Source organism: Scomber japonicus, chromosome 9 (assembly GCF_027409825.1).
Source record: "Scomber japonicus isolate fScoJap1 chromosome 9, fScoJap1.pri, whole genome shotgun sequence".
NCBI classification, from domain to species: domain Eukaryota; kingdom Metazoa; phylum Chordata; class Actinopteri; order Scombriformes; family Scombridae; genus Scomber; species Scomber japonicus.
The window spans coordinates 6949413-6966912 of NC_070586.1; the positions used below are offsets into that span (position 1 = coordinate 6949413).

The following is a 17500-nucleotide window of genomic DNA, read 5'->3' on the forward strand; positions in this document are numbered from 1 at the left end:
GGAGGAAGGAGGGAGGAAGGAAAGGATGGAAGGGAGGAGAGGAGGAGGAAGGAAGGAAGGAAAGGAGGAGAGGGAGGAAGAAGGAAGGAAAGGAAGGGAGGAAGGGAAGGAAGGGAGGAAGAAGTAGGGAAGAAGGAAGGAATGGAGAGAGGGAGGAAGGATGGATGGAAGGAAAGGAAGGAGGAAAGAAGGATGGAAGGGAGGAAGAATGAAGGGAAAGGAGGGAGGAAAGAAGGATGGAAGGTAGGAGGGAGGAAATAAGGAAGGGAGGAAAAGGAAGGAAAGGGAAGAAGGAGGGTAGAAAGGAAAGGGAGGAAGAAGGAAGGAAAGGAGGGAGGGAGGAAAGAAGGAAGGGAAGGAAAGGGAAGAAGGAAAGAAGGAAGGATGGAGGAAAGAAGGAAGGAAGGAAGGTAGGAGGGAGGGAGGAAAGAAGAAAGGAAATGAGGAAGGGAGGAAAGAACAGTCAAAACAGACGGGGTCAATTTAACCCGGGGAGGACGACAGGAAGGTTAAATCAGATTCCTTCCTGTTATTTTATTTTTAATGTCTCCTTGTTTGTCTCCCTTGTTTGTCTCCTTGTTTGTCTCCTTGTTTGTCTCCTTGTTTGTCTCCTTGTTTGTCTCCTTTAGGCGACCAACCTGATCAGTAAGAAGGAGCTGCTGACGATGGATCCCGACACGGACGACGGACCAGCTGGTGTATGAGGTCACCACGGAGCCAAAGCACGGCTTCCTGGAGAGCAAACTGAAACCTGGCAGCTCCGTCACCTCCTTCACACAAGGTCCACACTCACACTCCTGCTCACATAGTAACACATCACATTTTATTGGTTTTCCTTCCTTCCTTCTTTCCTCTGTCCTTCTTTCCTTCTTTCCTCTGTCCTTCTTTCCTTCCTTCCTCCCTTCACCTTTCCTACCTTCCTCCTTCCTTTCCTTCTTTCCTCTGTCCTTCTTTCCTTCCTCCCTTCACCTTTCCTTCCTCCCTCTGTCCTTCCTTCTTTTCTCCCTCCCTCCTACCTTCCTTCTTTCCTACCTTCCTCCTTCCTTCCTTCCTTCCTCCTTCCCTCCTCCCTTCCTTCTTTCCTACCTTCCTCCCTCCTTCCTTCTGTCCTCCCTCCCTCCTTCCTTCTTTCCTCCCTCCCTCCTACCTTCCTTCTTTCCTCCCTCCCTCCTACCTTCCTTCTTTCCTACCTTCCTCCTTCCTTCCTACCTTCCTTCTTTCCTCCCTCCCTCCTACCTTCCTTCCTACCTTTAATTTTTCCTTTGTTCTTCCCTTCCTTCCCTCTTTCTTTGCTCCCTCCTCTTTCCATACTTCTTTGCTTCCTTCCTTGCTCCTTTCCTTTCTCCCTTTATCTTTCCCTCCCCCCTCCTTACTCACTCCCTTCCTTCCTTCCTTCCTTTCTTCCTTCCTCCCTTCCTCCTGTCCTTTCCTTACTCCTTGAGGACAACAGGAGGGTTAATTTAATGACACATTTGATTATTATATGTGACTAGTTAGTTCCTCCTTTCCTTCTTTCATCCTCCCTTCCATCATTCCTTCCTTCCATTCTTCCGTCCTTCCATCTTTCCTTCCTCCCTTCTTTCCTTCCTTCCTTCCTCATTTCCTTCTTTCATCCTCCCTTCCATCATTCCTTCCTTCCATTCTTCCATCTTTCTGTCTTTCCTTCCTTCCTCCTTTCCTTCTTTCATCCTCCCTTCCATCATTCCTTCCTTCCATTCTTCCATCTTTCTGTCTTTCCTTCCTTCCTTCTTTCCTTCTTTCGTCCTCCCTTCCATCATTCCTTCCTTCAATCCCCAACGCTGCTTGTTTCCACCTGTTCATCAAGAAAAGTGTTGTTCAAAGGCACCTCAGCAGCTTTTTGGAGTCTTTTTTTCTTCCTCCTCCTCTTTTCTCTTTTCCTCTCTAGACCACATTTTTCATCCAATTTGTGTTTTTGAATCAGCAGCTCTCTCTCATCACATCACAACCAAGCTGTTTTATCTTCAGCTCGAGGCTGCAGCCGGCGATCAATGTCAACCTGCCATTGTGACAAAATGTTGATCCTCCAGGCTGAAGAGCAACTCTCTCTCTCTCTCCACCTCTCTCTCTCTCTCTGTCTCTCTCTCTGTCTCTCTCTCTCTCTCTCTCTCTCTCTCTCTCTGTCTCTCTCTCTACCTCTCTCTCTCTCTTTCTCTCTCTCTCCCTCTTTCTCACTCTCTCTCACTCTCTATCTCTCTCTCACTCTCTCTCTCTCTCTGTCTCTCTCTCTTTCTCTATCTCTCTCTCCCTCTCTCTCTCTCCCTCTCTCTCTCTACCTCTCTCTCTCTCTCTCTCTCTCTCTGTCTCTCTCTCTCTCTCATTTACTCATATTCTTCTATTTGTCTGCACTCGGTCTGGAAACGTGTTGAGAAATATTATTTTTTCTGGTAGTATTTTGGGGTTTTTAACTCCATTTAGTTTTTTCATCACTGCACACATCTATTCTGAACTTCCTGAAGGTTATTTGAGCAGCTTTCTAGCAAAGGACAGAAGGCGTTTAGTCATTAATCATGAAGCACTCCTCCACTGGAAGGAACAAATGAGCAGAAACTGTGAGGCAGTGATGAGTTTTCATTTTCAAGTTTTTATTCCTCTCAAGTAACGGAAGAAGACTGGAGGAAGCAAATGAACCCTCCTGTTGTCCTCGAGTCAAGGAAGGAACGGAGGATGGAAGGGAGGAAGAAGGAAGGAAAGGAGGGAGGAAGGGCGGATGGAAGGGAGGAAGAAGAAAGGGGAAGGGAGGAAGAAGGAAGGGAAGGGAGGAAGGAAGGGAGAAGGAAGGAAAGATGGAAGGGAGGAAGAAGGAAGGGAAGGGAGAAAGGGAGGGAGATGGAAGGAAGGAAAGATGGAAGGGAGTAAGAAGGAAGGAAAGGAGGGAGGATGGATGGATGGAGGAAGAAGAAAGGAGGGAGGAAGGGAGGAAGAAGGAAGGGAAGGAGGAAGAAAGGTAGGAAGAAGGAAGGACAGGATGGAAGGAGGAAGCAAGGATGGAAGGGAGGGAGAAGGAAGGGAGGAAGGTAGAGAGAATTAAGGAAGGATGGAAGGGAGGGAGGAAGGAAGGATGGAAGGGAGGAAGGAGGAAGAAGGGAGGAAACGAGGGAGGGAGGAAGGAAGGATGGAAGGAAGGAAGGAAAGTAGGGAGGAAGAAGGAAGGGAGGAAGAAGGAAGGAAAGGAGGGATAAGGAAGGATGGAAGGGAGGGAGGAAGGAAGGATGGAGTAAGGAAGGAAGGAAGGAAAGGAGGACAGAAAAGAAGGAAGGGAGGAGGAAAGAAAGAGAGAAGGCGGGAGGGAGGAAGGAAAGGAAGGAGGGAGGAAAGAAGGAAGGAAGGAAGGTAGGAGGGAGGGAGGGACGAAAGAAGGTAGGGAAGGAGGACAGAGGAAAGAAGGAAGGGAGGAGGAAAGAAAGAGAAGGCGGAAGGGAGGAAGGAAAGGAAGGAAGGAAGGAAGGGCAGAGGAAAGGAGGAAGGGAAGAAGGATGGAAGGAAGGAAGGAATGAAAAAGGAAGGAAGGAGGAAAGAAAGAGAAGGAGAGAGGGAGGAAGGAAAGGAAGGAGGGAAGGAAAAAAGGAGGGAGGAAGAAGGACTATTTAGTTTCCATGCAGTGGTGTAACCTGATCTTCGTTTCCTGTCCAGCTGACATCAACGTGGGTCTGATCCGCTACGTCCTGCACCAGGAGAACGTTCAGGAGACGATGGACAACTTCAAGTTCCTGGTGAAGGACAGCAAACCCAACGTCGTCAGCGACAACGTCTTCCACATCCAGTGGTCCCTCATCAGCTTCCAGCACAAAAGGTCCGAACCCTGTGTGTGTGTGCGCTTTATCCTTCCTTCCTTCCTTCCTTCCTCCCTCCCTTCCTTCTCTCCTTCCTTCCTCCCTTCCTCTTTTCCTTGCTCCTTCCCTCCTTCCTTTTTTCCTCCCTCCCTCCTACCTTCCTTCTTTCCTCCTCCTGTCCTTCTTTCTTCTGTCCTTCTTTCCTTCCTTCCTCCTTTCCTCTTTTCCTTGCTCCTTCCCTCCTACATTTTTTCCTCCCTCCCTCCTGCCTTCCTTCTTTCCTCCTTCCATCCTTCCTCCCTCCCTCCCTTCTTCTCTCTTACTTTTCTCTTTCCTTCCTTCTTTCCTCCTCCCTTCCTTCTTTCCTCTGTCCTTCTTTTCTTCCTTCCTCCCATCCTCTTTTCCTTACTCCCTCCTTCCTTCTTTCTTCCCTCTCTCCCTCCAACCTTCCTTCTTTCCTCCTTCCTTCCTTCCTTCCTTCCTCTGTCCTTCTTTCCTTCTTTCCTCCCTTCCTCTTTTCCTTACTCCTTCCCTCCTTCCTTCTTTCCTCCCTCCCTCCTACCTTCCTTCCTTCCTCCCTCCCTCTTTCTCTCTTTGTTTCCTTCCTCTTGCCCTCTTGCTTTCCTCCCTTCCTTCTATCCTTCCTTCCTTCCTTTCTTTCTTCCTTCCTTCTCTTTGTCCTTCCTTCTTTCCTCTGTCCTTCCTTCTTCCTCCCTCCTTCCCTTCCTTCTTTCTTGATTAATCTCATTTCCTGTGATGTTTTCCTGCAGCTACAACGTGAGTGAGAAGGCCGGCACGGTGGCGGTGACGGTGAAGCGGACCGGTAACCTCAACCAGTACGCCATCGTGCTCTGCCGCACCGAGCAGAGCAGCGCTACTTCCTCCAGCAGCGTCGGATCCCGTCCGGGCCAGCAGGACTACGTGGAGTACGCTGGACAGGTAACAAAGATTATTAACCTTTGACCCCGTCTGTTTTGACTGTTCCTTCTTTCCTTCCTTCTTCCCTCCTTCTCTCTTTCTTTCCTCCATCCCCTTCCTTCCTTCCTTCCTTCCTTCCTTCCTTCCTTCCTTCCCTCCTTTCCTCCCTTCCTTCCTTCCTTCCTTCCTCCTTTCCTCCGTCCTTCCTTCCTTCCTTCCTTCTTTCCTCTCCTCTCCCCTGTTCTTCCTTCCTTTCCTCCCTTCCTTGCTTCCTTCATTCCTTCCCTCCTTTCCTCCCTTCCTTCCTTCCTTCCTCCTTTCCTCTGTCCTTCCTTCCTTCCTTCCTTCCTTCTTTCCTCTCCTCTCCCCTGTTCTTCCTTCCTTTCCTCCCTCCTTTCCTTCCTTCTTCCTTTCTGCCTCTTCCTTCCTTCCTTCCTTTCTTCCTCCTTCCTTTCTCCCTCCTTTCCTTCCATCTTCCTCCCTCCTGTCCTTCCCTCATGAGGAAGGAAGGAGGGAAGGGAGGGAGGGATGGAGGAGGGAGGGAGGAAGGAAGGAGCAAACGAACGAACAAAGGGAGGGAGGAAAGGAAAGACTGAAGGGAGGAAGGAAAGGAAGGAAGGAAAGTTTAATTATTTGGTCCACTCCGTCCTCCGTTCCTCAGGTCCAGTTCGACGAGCGCGAGGACACGAAGGTTTGCACCATCATCATCAACGACGACAAAGTGTTCGAGGGCATCGAGAGCTTCCAGGTGGAGCTGAGCATGCCCGTCTACGCTCTGCTGGGCGGAGTCACGCGAGCCGTCGTCAACATCAACGACACGGAGGACGAACCCACGCTGCAGTTCGACAAGAAGATGTACCACGTTAACGAGAGCACCGACTCATCCACGTTCCCATCGAGAGGAAAGGTACGTTAACTTGTTTCACCTTCCTTCCTTCCTTCCTTCCTTCCTTCCTTTTGTCCTTCCTCCCTCCTTCCTTCCTTCCTTACTTCCTTTTATCCTTCCTCCCTCCTTCCTTCCTTCCTTCCTTACTTCCTTCCTTCCTTCCTTCCTTCCTCCATCCCCGTTTCCTTCTTTCCTTTCTTTCTTTCCTCCCTCCCTCCTTCTCTCTTTCTTTCCTCCCTCCCTCCTACCTTCCTCCCTTCCTTCCTTTCCTTTCCTCCCTCCTTCTCTCTTTCTTTCCTCCCTCCCTCCTACCTTCCTTTCTTCCTTCCCTCCTTCCTTCCTCCTCCTTTTCTTCCTTCTTCCTCCCTTCCTTCTCTCTGTCCTTCCTCCCTTCCTCTTTTCCTTTCTCCCTCCCTCCTTCTCTCTTTCTTTACTTCCTCTCTCTTTCCTCCCTTCCTTCTTTCCTTCCTCCATCCCCCTTTCCTTCTTTCCTTCCTTTCTTTCCTCCCTTCCTCCCTCCCTCCTTCTCTCTTTCTTTCCTCCCCCTACCTTCCTCCCTTACTCTTTTCATTTCTCCCTCCCTCCCCCCTTCCTTCCTTCTTTCCTTCCTCCCTTCCTTCTTTCTTTCCTCCATCCTTCCTTCCTTCCTTTCCTTCCTTTCCTCCTTCGTTCCTCCCTCCTTTTCTTCCTTCTTCCTTCCCTCCTTCCTTCCTCCCTCCTTTTCTTCCTTCTTCATTCCTTTCTTCTTTCCCTCCTTCCTTCTTCCCTCCTTTTCTTCCTTCTTCATTCCTTTCTTCTTTCCCTCCTTCCTTCTTCCCTCCTTTTCTTCCTTCTTCCTTCCTTTCTTCTTTCCCTCCTTCCTTCCTCCCTCCTTTTTAACCCTTTAAATTTGACTAAACCACATGGACACATAAAAAACACTTCTTCTTCTCCACCCAGGTGACGCCTCCAGCACGGTGTCGGCTCTCTGCTACACGTTAGCTAAGTCGGCTCAGGGCAGCAGCCTTCACGCTCTGGAGTCCGGCTCCGACTACAAGAGCCGCGGCATGACCAACGACAACCGCGTCATCTTCGGACCGGGCGTCAGCATGTCCACCTGCGACGTGAAGCTGATCGACGACAGCGAGTACGAGCTGTCGGAGGAGTTCGAGCTGGTGCTGTCGGACGCCTCAGACAACGCTCGCATGGGAGACGTGGTGGTGGCCAAGGTCGTCATCGACGGACCCAACGACGCATCCACCGTTTCTCTCGGCAACGCTACTTTTACTTTCAGTGAAGATGCAGGTATGAGTTTCTTTCCTTCTTTCCTTCCTTCCTTCTTTCTCCATCCTTCCTTCCTTCCTTTCCTTTCCTCCCTTTCTTCCCTCCCTCCCTTCCATCTTTCTGTCTGTCCTTCCTCTCTCCCTCCTTCTCTCTTTCTTTCCTTCCTCTCTCCTTCCTCCCTCCCTTCCTTCCTTCCCTCCTTCCTTCCCTCCTTCCTTCCTTCCGTCTGTCCTACCTCCCTCCTTCTCTCTTTCTTTCCTTCCTCTCTCTTTCCTCCCTTCCTTCTTTCCTTCCTCCATCCCCCTTTCCTCCTTCCTTCTTTCCTTCCTTTCTTTCCTCCCTCCCTCCTTCTCTCTTTCTTTCCTCCCCCTACCTTCCTCCCTTCCTCTTTTCATTTCTCCCTCCCTACCCCCTTCCTCCTATCCTCCCTCCCCCCTCCTTCCTTCCTTCCTTCCTTCTTTTCTCCCTCCTCTCCCTCCTTCCTTTCCTTCCTCCCTCCCTTCTTTCCTTTCCTCCCTTTCATCCTCTCTCCTTCCTTCTCTCCTTCCTTCCTCCCTCCTTTTCTTCCTTCTTCCTCCCTTCCTTCCTTCCATCTGTCCTACCTCCTTCCTTCTCTCTTTCTTTACTTCCTCTCTCTTTCCTCCCTTCCTTCTTTCCTTCCTCCACCCCCTTCCTCCTTCCTTTCTTTCCTCCCTTCCTCCCTCCCTCCTTCTCTCTTTCTTTCCTCCCCCTACCTCCCTCCCTCCTACCATCCTTCCTTCCTCTCTCCCTCCTTTCCTTCCCTCCTTCCTTTTTCCTTCCTCTATCCCCCTTTCTTCCTTCCTTCATCCCTCCCTCCTTCTCTCTTTCTTTCCTCCCCATCCTTCCTCCCTTCCTCTTTTCATTTCTTCCTCCCTCCCCCCCTTCCTTCTGTCCTCCCTCCTTCCTTCCTACCTTCCTTACTTCCTTCTTTCCTTTCCTCCCTTTCTTACTCCCTTCTTTCCTACCGTCCTTTCTTCCTTCCCTCCTTCCTTCCTTTCCTCCCTCCTTTTCTTCCTTCTTCCTCCAGTTGTGCATACATTAGGAAACATCCAGCTAAGATAAATGTGTATGTGGTGTTCTTACAGCTTCTAAAATGGGTTCGAGTTAATACAAGAAACAATAAAGTACCTAAATTATTTCTCTCTATCACTAAGAGAAGTTATTTAAAGAAACTAAGTTAGACTATCTTTTTTTTCTCCCAGATCAGATCAGTCTTTACTTTGCTTTGCAGTTTAAGAGAAATATGAATATTTAATGATCTCCACGGGGAAAATAGGAAAGAAAAAGGTAAAACAAAACTTTAATTTAATGCCAGTAGTGCTGCCTTAAAACTCAAAATACAAAGTTACTCCACATGAAACACAATTTATCCTTCCTCCAGTTAAACATTTAAAACATACATACATATATCCCAAAATATCCTTCCTTCCTTCCTTCCTTCCTTCCTTCCTTCCTTCCTTCTTTCCTCCTCTCCTTCCTCCCTCCCTCATTCCTTATTTCCTCCGTCCTTCCTTCCTTTCCTGCCTACCATCTGTCCTTCCTCCCTCCCTCCTTCTCTCCTCCCTTCCTGCTTTCCTTTCTCCGTCCTTCCTTCCTTCCTTTCCTTCCTTCCTTCCATCTGTTCTTCCTCCCTCTCTCCTTCCTTCCTTCTTTCTTCCCTTCCTCCCTCCCTCCTTCTCTCTTTCTTTCCTCCCCCCTACCTTCCCTTCTTCCTTCTTTCCTCCGTCCTTCCTTCCTTCATTTCCTTCCTTCCTTCCATCTGTTCTTCCTCCCTCCCTCCTTCTCTCCTCCCTTCCTTCTTTCCTTCCTCTATCCCCCTTTCTTCCTCCTTTCCTTCCTTCCATCTGTTCTTCCTCCCTCCCTCCTTCTCTCCTCCCTTCCTTCTTTCTTCCCTTCCTCCCTCCCTCCTTCTCTCTTTCTTTCCTCCCCCCTACCTTCCCTTCTTCCTTCTTTCCTCCGTCCTTCCTTCCTTTCCTCCCTCCATCCTTCCTTCCTTCCTCCCTTCCTTCCTCCCTTCCTTTCAATGAGTGTCCTATAAAGGGTTAAGCTGCTGCAAGTTACTGTTAACGAAAACTTCAAATCTGAGAGAGAAAAGGACAGAAGAAGAAGAAGAAGAAAAAAAAAAAGAGAAATCTCCAAATCTGCTGTGTTCATTTCATTTTCGGGGCTTTTTCAGCAGCTGCTTTGACTTCAACTGAACAGCTGATGTCAAATCAAATTACTCGGTAGAAAGATTTATGTTAATATATTAGTGCTATAAATACACTCGCTGTCCGCCTCATTTCTCCTCCAATCATCCCTCTATCTCTCTTCTTCTTCTTTTCGTGATTCTTTAATCTCAGATAAATTAAATTAAAGTTTCTCTGTTGATTTATTCTACAGCTGTTATTTATTTTGTGATAAATTGTCAAATTGACCCCGTCTGTTTTGACTGTTCCTTCTTTCCTCCCTTTCTTCTTCCCTTCACCCTTCCTTCCTCCTTTCCTTCCTTCTTCCTCCCTTCCTTCCTTTCCTTCCTCCCTTCCTTATTTCCTTTTCTCCCTTCCTTTCTCCCTCCTTCCCTTCCTTCCTTCCCTCCTCCCTTCCTACTTTTCTTCTTCTTTTCCTCCCTTCTTCCTCCCTTCATCCTTCCCTCCTTCCTTCCCTCCTCCTTTCCTCCCTTCTTCCTCCCTTCCTTCCTTCCTTCCTTCCTCCCTTCGTTTCCTCCTTCCCTCCTCCCTTCCTTCTTCCTTTCCTTTCTTCTTCCTTCCTTCCTTCCTTTCCTCCTTCCCTTCCTTCTTCCTCCCTTCGTATCCTCCTTCCCTCCTTTCCTTCCATCCTCCTTTCCTTCCTTCCCTCCTCCCTTCCTTCCTTCTTCTCTCCCTCCTCCCTTACTGCCTCCTTTCCTTCCTTCCTCCTTCCTTACTTCTTCCTCCTTCCCTTCCTTCCTCCTTCCTTACTTCTTCCTCCTTCCCTTCCTTCTTCCTTCCTTCCTTGACTCGAGGACAACAGGAGGGTTAAAGTTTTAATTTAACTCACCTTTCCTTTCTTCTACACTCTAGGTACGATAGAAATACCCGTGCTGCGGCTCGGCAGCGACTTGTCCTCGTTGACGTCTGTGTGGTGCGCCACCCGACCCTCCGACCCGCCCTCTGCAAGCCCGGGGGTCGACTACATCCCCAGCTCCAAGAAGGTGGAGTTCAAACCTGGAAAGACTGAAGAGGTGAGGACAAAGAGAGAGAGAGTCATCTACAAATGTAGAGCCATACAAGTAGGAAAAAGAAGGCAGTTAATCAATTCAACATTTTCTTCTTCTTCTTCTTCTGTATTTTGCAGACGTGCAGTCTGACCATCATGGACGACGTCCAGAACCCGTCCATCGAAGGATCGGAGTCCTTCGTGGTCTTCCTCAGCTCTCCTCAAGGCGCCGTCCTGCAGGAGCCGTACGAAGCCAACGTCGTCATCACAGACACTTTCCAGGACAGTAAGTACACAAACTAGAGATTATGTAATAATATAATAATTAGGGCTGGGAGATATATCAATATAATATCAATATCACAAGCAGGGGTGTCAAACATGCTGCCCGTGGGCCAGAACCGGCCCGCCGAGGGGTGCAATCCGGCCCACTTTCCTTTCTGTGTTCTTTTCCTTCCTTCCATCTGTCGTTCCTCCCTACCTTCCTTTTTTCCTTTCTTTGTTCCTTCCTTCCCTCCTTACTTACTTACTTCCTCCTGTCCTTCCTCCCTTTCTTCCTTTTTTTCTTCCTGTCTTCCTTCCATCTGTCCTTACTCCCTTTCTTCCATTTGTCCTTCCTCCCTACCTTCCTTTCTTCCTTCCTTCCGTCCTTCCATCTGTCCTTCCTTCCTTTCTTCCTTATGTCCTTCTTCCCTACCTTCCTTTTTTCCTTCCTGCCTTCCTTCCTTCTGTCCTTCCTCCCTACCTTCCTTTTTTCCTTTCTTTGTTCCTTCCTTCCCTCCTTACTTACTTACTTCCTTCTGTCTTTCCTTCCATTGTCCTTCCTTCTGCCCTTCCTCCCTTTCTTCCTTCTGTTCCTCCTTCCTTCCTTCCCACCTCTGTTTTAACGGCTGAATTACAATAAAGTGAAGTTATATCAACATTACTGATGATTATTTAGCAAAAATCTCTTCTATTGTGTGAATATTTTATGAAAGCACTGATATCGCAATATTTGATTTTGTCCATATCGACGAGCCGTAGTAACAATAATAATACTACTTATAATAGTAATAATAGTCTTTTTTGTTATGGAATAAAATAAAAATACTAATCAAATATATATTGTATTTATTTAATTTAAAGCTTCTCACATGTCAAATATCTCTACATATAGATTATTAGCATCGTTACATTTACCTGTATGTAGATTGTAACAGTTAGTCTCGTCTCTCAGTTCCCAGCATGCAGTTCGAGAAGAGCGCCTACACAGTGAAGGAGAAGGAGAGCGTCCTGCACATCCCCATCATCCGTACAGGCGACCTCTCCTTCACGTCATCGGTGCGTTGCTTCACCCGCACCATGTCCGCCATGGTGATGGACGACTTCGAGGAGAGGAGGAACGCCGACGAGTCACGAATCACCTTCCTCAAAGGAGAGAAGGTACGGAAATGAAACAGTGTTGATCCACAACGACGACTCTTCCCTCCTTCCTTCCTTCCATCTATACTTCCTCCATCCCCCTTTCTTCCCTCCTTCTTTCCTTCTCTCCTTCCTTTCCTTTCTCCCTTCCTTATTTCCTCCCTCCCTCCTTCTATCTTTCTTTCCTCTGTTCCTTTCTCCCTTCTTTCCTTCCTTCTTCCCTCCTTCCTTCCTTTCTCCCTTTCTTCCTCACTCCTTTCCTTCCTTCCTTCCTCCCTTCTTTCCTTCCTTCTTCCCTTCCTCCCTCCATTCCTTCCTTCTTTCCTCCCTCCTTACTTCCTTCCTTCTTCCTTCCTCCCTCCCTTCCTTCTTCTTTCCTCCCTCCCTCCCTCCTTCCTTCTTTGCTCCTTCCTTCCTTCTTTCCTCCCTCCCTCCGTCCTTCCTCGCTCCCTCCTTCCTTCTTTCCTTCCTCCCTCCTTCATTCCTTCCTCCCTTCCTCCCTCCCTCCTTCCTTGAGTCCTCCTTTCCTTCCTTCTTCCTTCCTCCCTTCCTCCCTTCCTCCCTCCTTCCTTCCTTCTTGTCCTTCCTTCTTAAATTTAGTTTTCAGGATCTAAACTTCTACTTTTGTTGGTTTTGTGTCTTCAGGTGAAGAACTGCACCGTTCACATCAACGACGACTCTGTGTTTGAGCCCGAGGAGGAGTTCCAGGTGCATCTTGGGACGCCGCTGGGCGATCACTGGAGCGGCGCCATGGTCGGTGCCAGCGACATCGTAACCATCACCATCACTAACGATGAAGATGGTAAGATAAGTCTCCTTTCTGCAGCGGTTAAATGTGAAAGGGTCAGTGACTAGTAAGGGTTGGCAAGATGAGCAGTTCAAAAATATGTTTAAAAAATAGTTTAAAAGCAGCATCAGGTTTGTTAAAATGGATATTTAGTATTTTTGTTGGTTTTATGTCATTTGAAATGACATTTGCACCATTTCTAACCAAAAGTAAGACTGAATGCTCCTGAAAATGTCAAATGGTGTAACCCACAAAAGAATGATAAATATTTAAGGAGGAAGAAGAGAAACGAACAAGAAGTTGGAGGAGGAGAAAGAATGAAAGAACGGAAGAAAAAAAGGTTACCACAACAGTGTATTTAAGTGGACTTATACTAATAATGTAAATGTTTCCTGATCTCCATGGTTACCCAGATTAAATGTAATATTTAGAACAATAGTATTCCATTAGCTTTATTTAATATAAAAGTTATAATGTAAGATCATGCCAAACTAGTTGATATGCTGTTTTATTGACTATTTACTGTTTTTAAGCAAGTTGAATTATTTGGTACAAAGTTTTTATGGTTACACCACTTAGACATTTTTACCATAATCCTCTAATATATTCTCTCTAAATGGATTAAAAGCAGAAATTTGATGCTGGGTCCACAAAAAAAAAAGATTGTGTGCAAGTTATTCATACATTTATTTTCACATTTTAACCCTTTATCTCTCATGTTGTCCTCGAGTCAAGGAAGGAAGGAAGGGAGGAAGAAAGAAGGAAGGAAGGGGGGAGGGAGGAAGGAAAGAAGGACGGAGGAAATAAGGAAGGAAGAGAGGGAGGGAGAAAGGAAAAAAGGAAGAGAGCAAGGAAAGGAAGGACAGAGGACATAAGGAAGGGAGGAAGGTTGGAAGAAGCAAGAGAGAAGGGAGGAAGAAGGAAGTAAGGGAAGAAGTAAACTAAACCACATGGACATCATTAGAGTTTGGTGTTATATTTATTTTTTAGTTTAGTTTTGTCTTCGGGGTGTCCGTTGAACTCTTGCTCGGTTTACGCTCACAGCTCACAGCTCAGTTCTGTCCGATACTTTTTTAGATATACAGAAAATATTATGCAGATTTCTTCATGAAAGTTTAAAAGTAAACCCGAGGTAGTTATCTTTACACATCAAATCAATCCTTCATAAAACTGTGATAAGCAACATTAAACATTTATCTATCCTCGTCTCTTCCAGCTCCCACCATCGAGTTCGAGCAGGCGTCCTATCAGGTGCGAGAGCCTCCGGGTCCCGACGGCATCGAGGTTCTGAACATCAAGGTGATCCGCCGAGGAGATCTGGATCGGACCTCTAAGATCCGCTGCAGCACTCGAGACGGATCGGCTCAGTCTGGAGTCGACTACAATCCTAAAAGCAGAGTGCTCAAATTCACACCTGGTCAGTAATGGAAAATCCTTCCTTCCTTCCTTCCTTCCTTCCTTCCTCCTTTCCTTCTCCCCTCCCTTCCTTCCTTCTGTCTGTACTTCCTCCATCCCTCTTTCTTCCCTCCTTCTTTCCTTCTCTCCTTCCTTTCCTTCTTCCCTTCCTTCTTTCCTCCCTCACTCTTTCTTTCCTGTCCTTCTTTCCTTCCTTCTTTCCTTTCTTTCCTTCCTCTCTTCCTTCTTTCCTCCCTCCCACCTTCACTCTTTCTTTCCCCTGTCCTTCTTTCCTTCCTTCCTCTTTTCCTTTCTCCCTCCCTCCCTTCCTTCCTTCCTTCTTCCTCCCTTCCTTTCCTTCCTCCCTTCCTTCTTTCCTTCCTTCCCTCCTTCCTCCCTTCCTTCCTCCCTTCCCTCCTTCCTTCTTTCCTCCCTCCCTCCCTTCTTTCCTTCCTTCCCTCCTTCCTCCCTCCCTCCTTCCTTCTTTCCTCCCTCTTCCCTCCCTTCCTCCCCCTTTCCTTCCTTCCTCCCTTCCTTCCTTCTTTCCTTCCTTCCTTCTTCCTCCCTTCCTTCCTCCTTTCCTTCCTTCTTCCTTCCTCCCTTCCTTCCTTCCTTCCTCCCTCCTTTCCACAAGAGATGTTCGTGAATGTAAAGATTAAAAAAAAAACTCACATGTTTCCTCTTTTTTTTCCTACTCTTTAGGAATGGACCACATCCTATTTAAGGTGGAAATTCTCTCCAATGAGGACAGGGAGTGGCACGAGTCCTTGTCGTTGGTCCTCGGCCCCGACGACCCCGTGGAGGCAGTGCTTGGGGAGATCACCGTGGCAACAGTGACCATCCTGGACCAGGAGGCTGCAGGCAGTCTCATCCTCCCTGCCCCGCCTATTGTAAGAAAACTACAGAGTCACACATATCAGTTTAACCCTCCTGTTGTCCTCAGGTCAAGAAAGGAAGGAAGGAAGGATGGAGAGAAGGAAAGGAGGAAGGAAGGAAGGGAGAAAGGAAAGGAGGAAGGAATGAAAGGAGGAAGGAAGGAAGGAAGGAAGGGAGAAAGGAAGGAAGGAAAGGAGGAAGTAAGGAGGTGAGGTAAGAAGGAAGGGAGGAAGAAGGACAGGAGGAAAGAAGGAGTAAGGAGGAAGGACAAGGGGAAGGGGAAGGAAGTAAGGAGAGGAGGAAGGAAGGAAGGAAGTGAGGAACGAAGTATGGAAGGAGGAGGGAGCAAAGAAAGAAAGAAGGAGGGGAAGAATGAAGGAAAAATTAAAAAAGAGGGAGGAAGGAAGGAAAGAAGGAACAGTCAAAAGAGAGATGGGGTCAATTTGACCCGGGAGGACGACAGGAGGGTTAAAAGCTCATCCAGTGTTGCTTATTTGATCATCTAAATATAAAGCAGGAGTATTTTGGGGAGAAACTAGGACACGATGCGACTTAAAGCAGCTTTAAGGACTTTGCTCTTCTTTAGTTGTTTTTTTTAAAGTTCAATGGATGATATGATGCTTTTGTCTGTTTCCAGCAGTGCAGAGTATTTAACATCTTCTTAACATTCACTGTATCACAGTATCTGGTGTTAGAAGCAAAACCTCTTCACTCCCAACAAAAGCACCTCTTCTCTTCTCTTCTCTTTGTTCTGTCCTTCCTCCATTTCTTCCTTCCTTCTTTCCTTCCTTACTTCTGTCCTTCGTCCCTTCCTTCCTTCCTTCCTTCCTCCCTTTCATCCTTCATTCTGTCCATCTGTCCTTCCTTCCTTCCTCCCTTCCTTCCTCCCTTCCTTTATTCTGTCCGACCGTCCTTCCTTTCTTCGCTCCCATCTTTCCTTCCTTCCTGCCTTCCTTCCTTCCTTCCTCTCTTCTCTTCTCTTCTCTCCTCTCCTCTCTTCTGCTCTTCTCTTCTCTCCTCTCCTCTTCTATCCTCTCCTCTTCTCCTCTCCTCTCTTCTCTTCTCTCCTCTCCTCTTCTCTTCTCTCTCCTCTTCTCTTCTCTTCTCTCCTCTCCTCTCCCCTCCCCTCCCCTCTCTTCTCTTCTCTTCTTCTCCTCTTCTCTTCACTTCTCCTCTCCTCTCCTCTCCTCTCTTCTCTTCTCTTCTCTTCTCCTCTCCTCTCCTCTCCTCTCTTCTCTTCTCTTCTCTTCTCTTCTCTTCTCCTCTCCTCTCCTCTCCTCTCTTCTCCTCTCCTCTCCTCTCCTCTCTTCTCTTCTCCTTCTCTCCTCTCCTCTCCTCTCCTCTTCTCTTCTCTTCTCTCCTCTTCTCCTCTCCTCCTCTCTTCTCTCCTCTCCTCTTCTCCTCTCCTCTCTTCTTTTCTCTTCTCCTCTCCTCTCCTCTTCTCCTCTCCTCTCCTCTTCTCCTCTCTTCTCTTCTCTTCTCCTCTCCTCTCCTCTCCTCTCTTCTCTTCTCCTCTCTTCTCTCCTCTCCTCTTCTCTTCTCTCTTCTCTTCTCTTCACTTCTCCTCTCCTCTCCTCTTCTCTCTTCTCTTCTCTTCTCTCCTCTCCTCTCCTCTCCTCTCCTCTTCTCTTCTCTCCTCTCTTCTCTCCTCTCCTCTTCTCTTCTCTCCTCTCCTCTCCTCTTCTCTTCTCCTCTCCTCTCCTCTCCTCTCCTCTCTTCATCTCTCCTCTAATACATATTCAGGAACAAGAACAAGGAGCAGGAAACATAAGTACAGAAAAATGTTACATCAGTTTCTTTACAGGCGTTCACATTTCTTATTCATGTAACCATAGCGACTTGCTATGAGTACATTACTTCAGCTCTGCTCACATGGCATTAAAATATTATATGGAGGATGATTTTACCCTGAATAACCCTCACAGGATGGAAAAGAGTTTAAATCCCGGGAAAAGAAGCTTGTTCATGAGAATCCTGTGAAATAAATAAATAAAAATATTAGTACTAAACATGATAAATATATGAAACATTAATGAGTTTTTAAATCATTATTAAGGCAAAAAGAACAGAAGTTATGTCCATCAACATTATAATGAATAAGCTAGAGCAGGGAGGTCAAACATGAGGCCCGTGGGCCAGAACCGGCCTGCCGAGGGGTTCAGTCCGGCCCAGTTTCCTTCCTGTGTTCTTTTCCTTCCTCCCTTTCTTTGTTCAGTCCTTCCTCCATTCCTTCCTTCCTTCCTTCCTTCCCTCCCTCCCTCTTGTCTTACCTTCGTCCCCCCTTTCTTCCTTCTGTCCTTCCTCCCTTTCTTCCTTCTGTCCTTCCTCCCTTTCTTCCTTCTGCCCTTTCTTCCTTCACTCTATCCGTCTGTCTTTCCTTTCTTCCCTCTTCTCCTTCCTTCTTTCCATCCATCTTTTCTTTCCTTCCTGTGTTATTTTCCTTCCTTCTTTCCTTCCTTCCTTCCTTCCTTCTTTCCTGACTTTCCTTCCTGACTTCCTTCCTTACTTCTGTCCTTCGTCCCTGCCTTCCTTCCTCCCTTTCCTCCTTCTGTCCTTCCTTCCTTCCTTCATTCTGTCCAACCGTCCTTCCTTTCTTCCCTCCCTCTTTCCTTCCTTCCTTCCTGACTTCCTTCCTTCCTTCCTTCCTTCCCTCTTTTCTTACCTTCTTGTCCTACTTGGTCTGGTTTGACTGTTTATAAAGCATAAGGTATAAATGATCATAGTAATTGATGTTTTACACACATGCTGCACGTTCACCTGAATATATTATTACACCAATGTTCTGTGTTTTTTATTTTTAAATAATAATATTAAAATAAAAATAAAATAAAATAATTAAATTTCCCGGGATTAAACCCTTCATTTTATATATTTGATACTTACCCTAACCTCCTCCTCCTCTTCCTCTTCCTCCTTCCTCTCCAGGTGGTCTCTCTGGCCGACTACGATCACGTCCAGGAAGTGACGAAGGAGGGCAGTAAGAAG

At 47.2% G+C, this 17500-nt stretch overlaps 1 protein-coding gene across 1 annotated transcript in view; it reads left to right on the plus strand.

Moving 5' to 3' along the window:
- Nucleotides 1–17500, plus strand: part of fras1 (Fraser extracellular matrix complex subunit 1) — a 274524-nt gene that overhangs the window by 236603 nt on the left and 20421 nt on the right. Inside the window, 14 exon segments of the mRNA XM_053325459.1 lie at nt 630–689; nt 691–781; nt 3652–3811; nt 4562–4730; nt 5371–5584; nt 5587–5616; nt 6535–6879; nt 9921–10081; nt 10195–10342; nt 11273–11478; nt 12103–12259; nt 13461–13661; nt 14342–14529; nt 17441–17500. The exon segment at nt 17441–17500 is cut by the window's right edge and continues 216 nt beyond it. Of these exon segments, the coding sequence (XP_053181434.1) occupies nt 630–689; nt 691–781; nt 3652–3811; nt 4562–4730; nt 5371–5584; nt 5587–5616; nt 6535–6879; nt 9921–10081; nt 10195–10342; nt 11273–11478; nt 12103–12259; nt 13461–13661; nt 14342–14529; nt 17441–17500 (2190 nt within the window).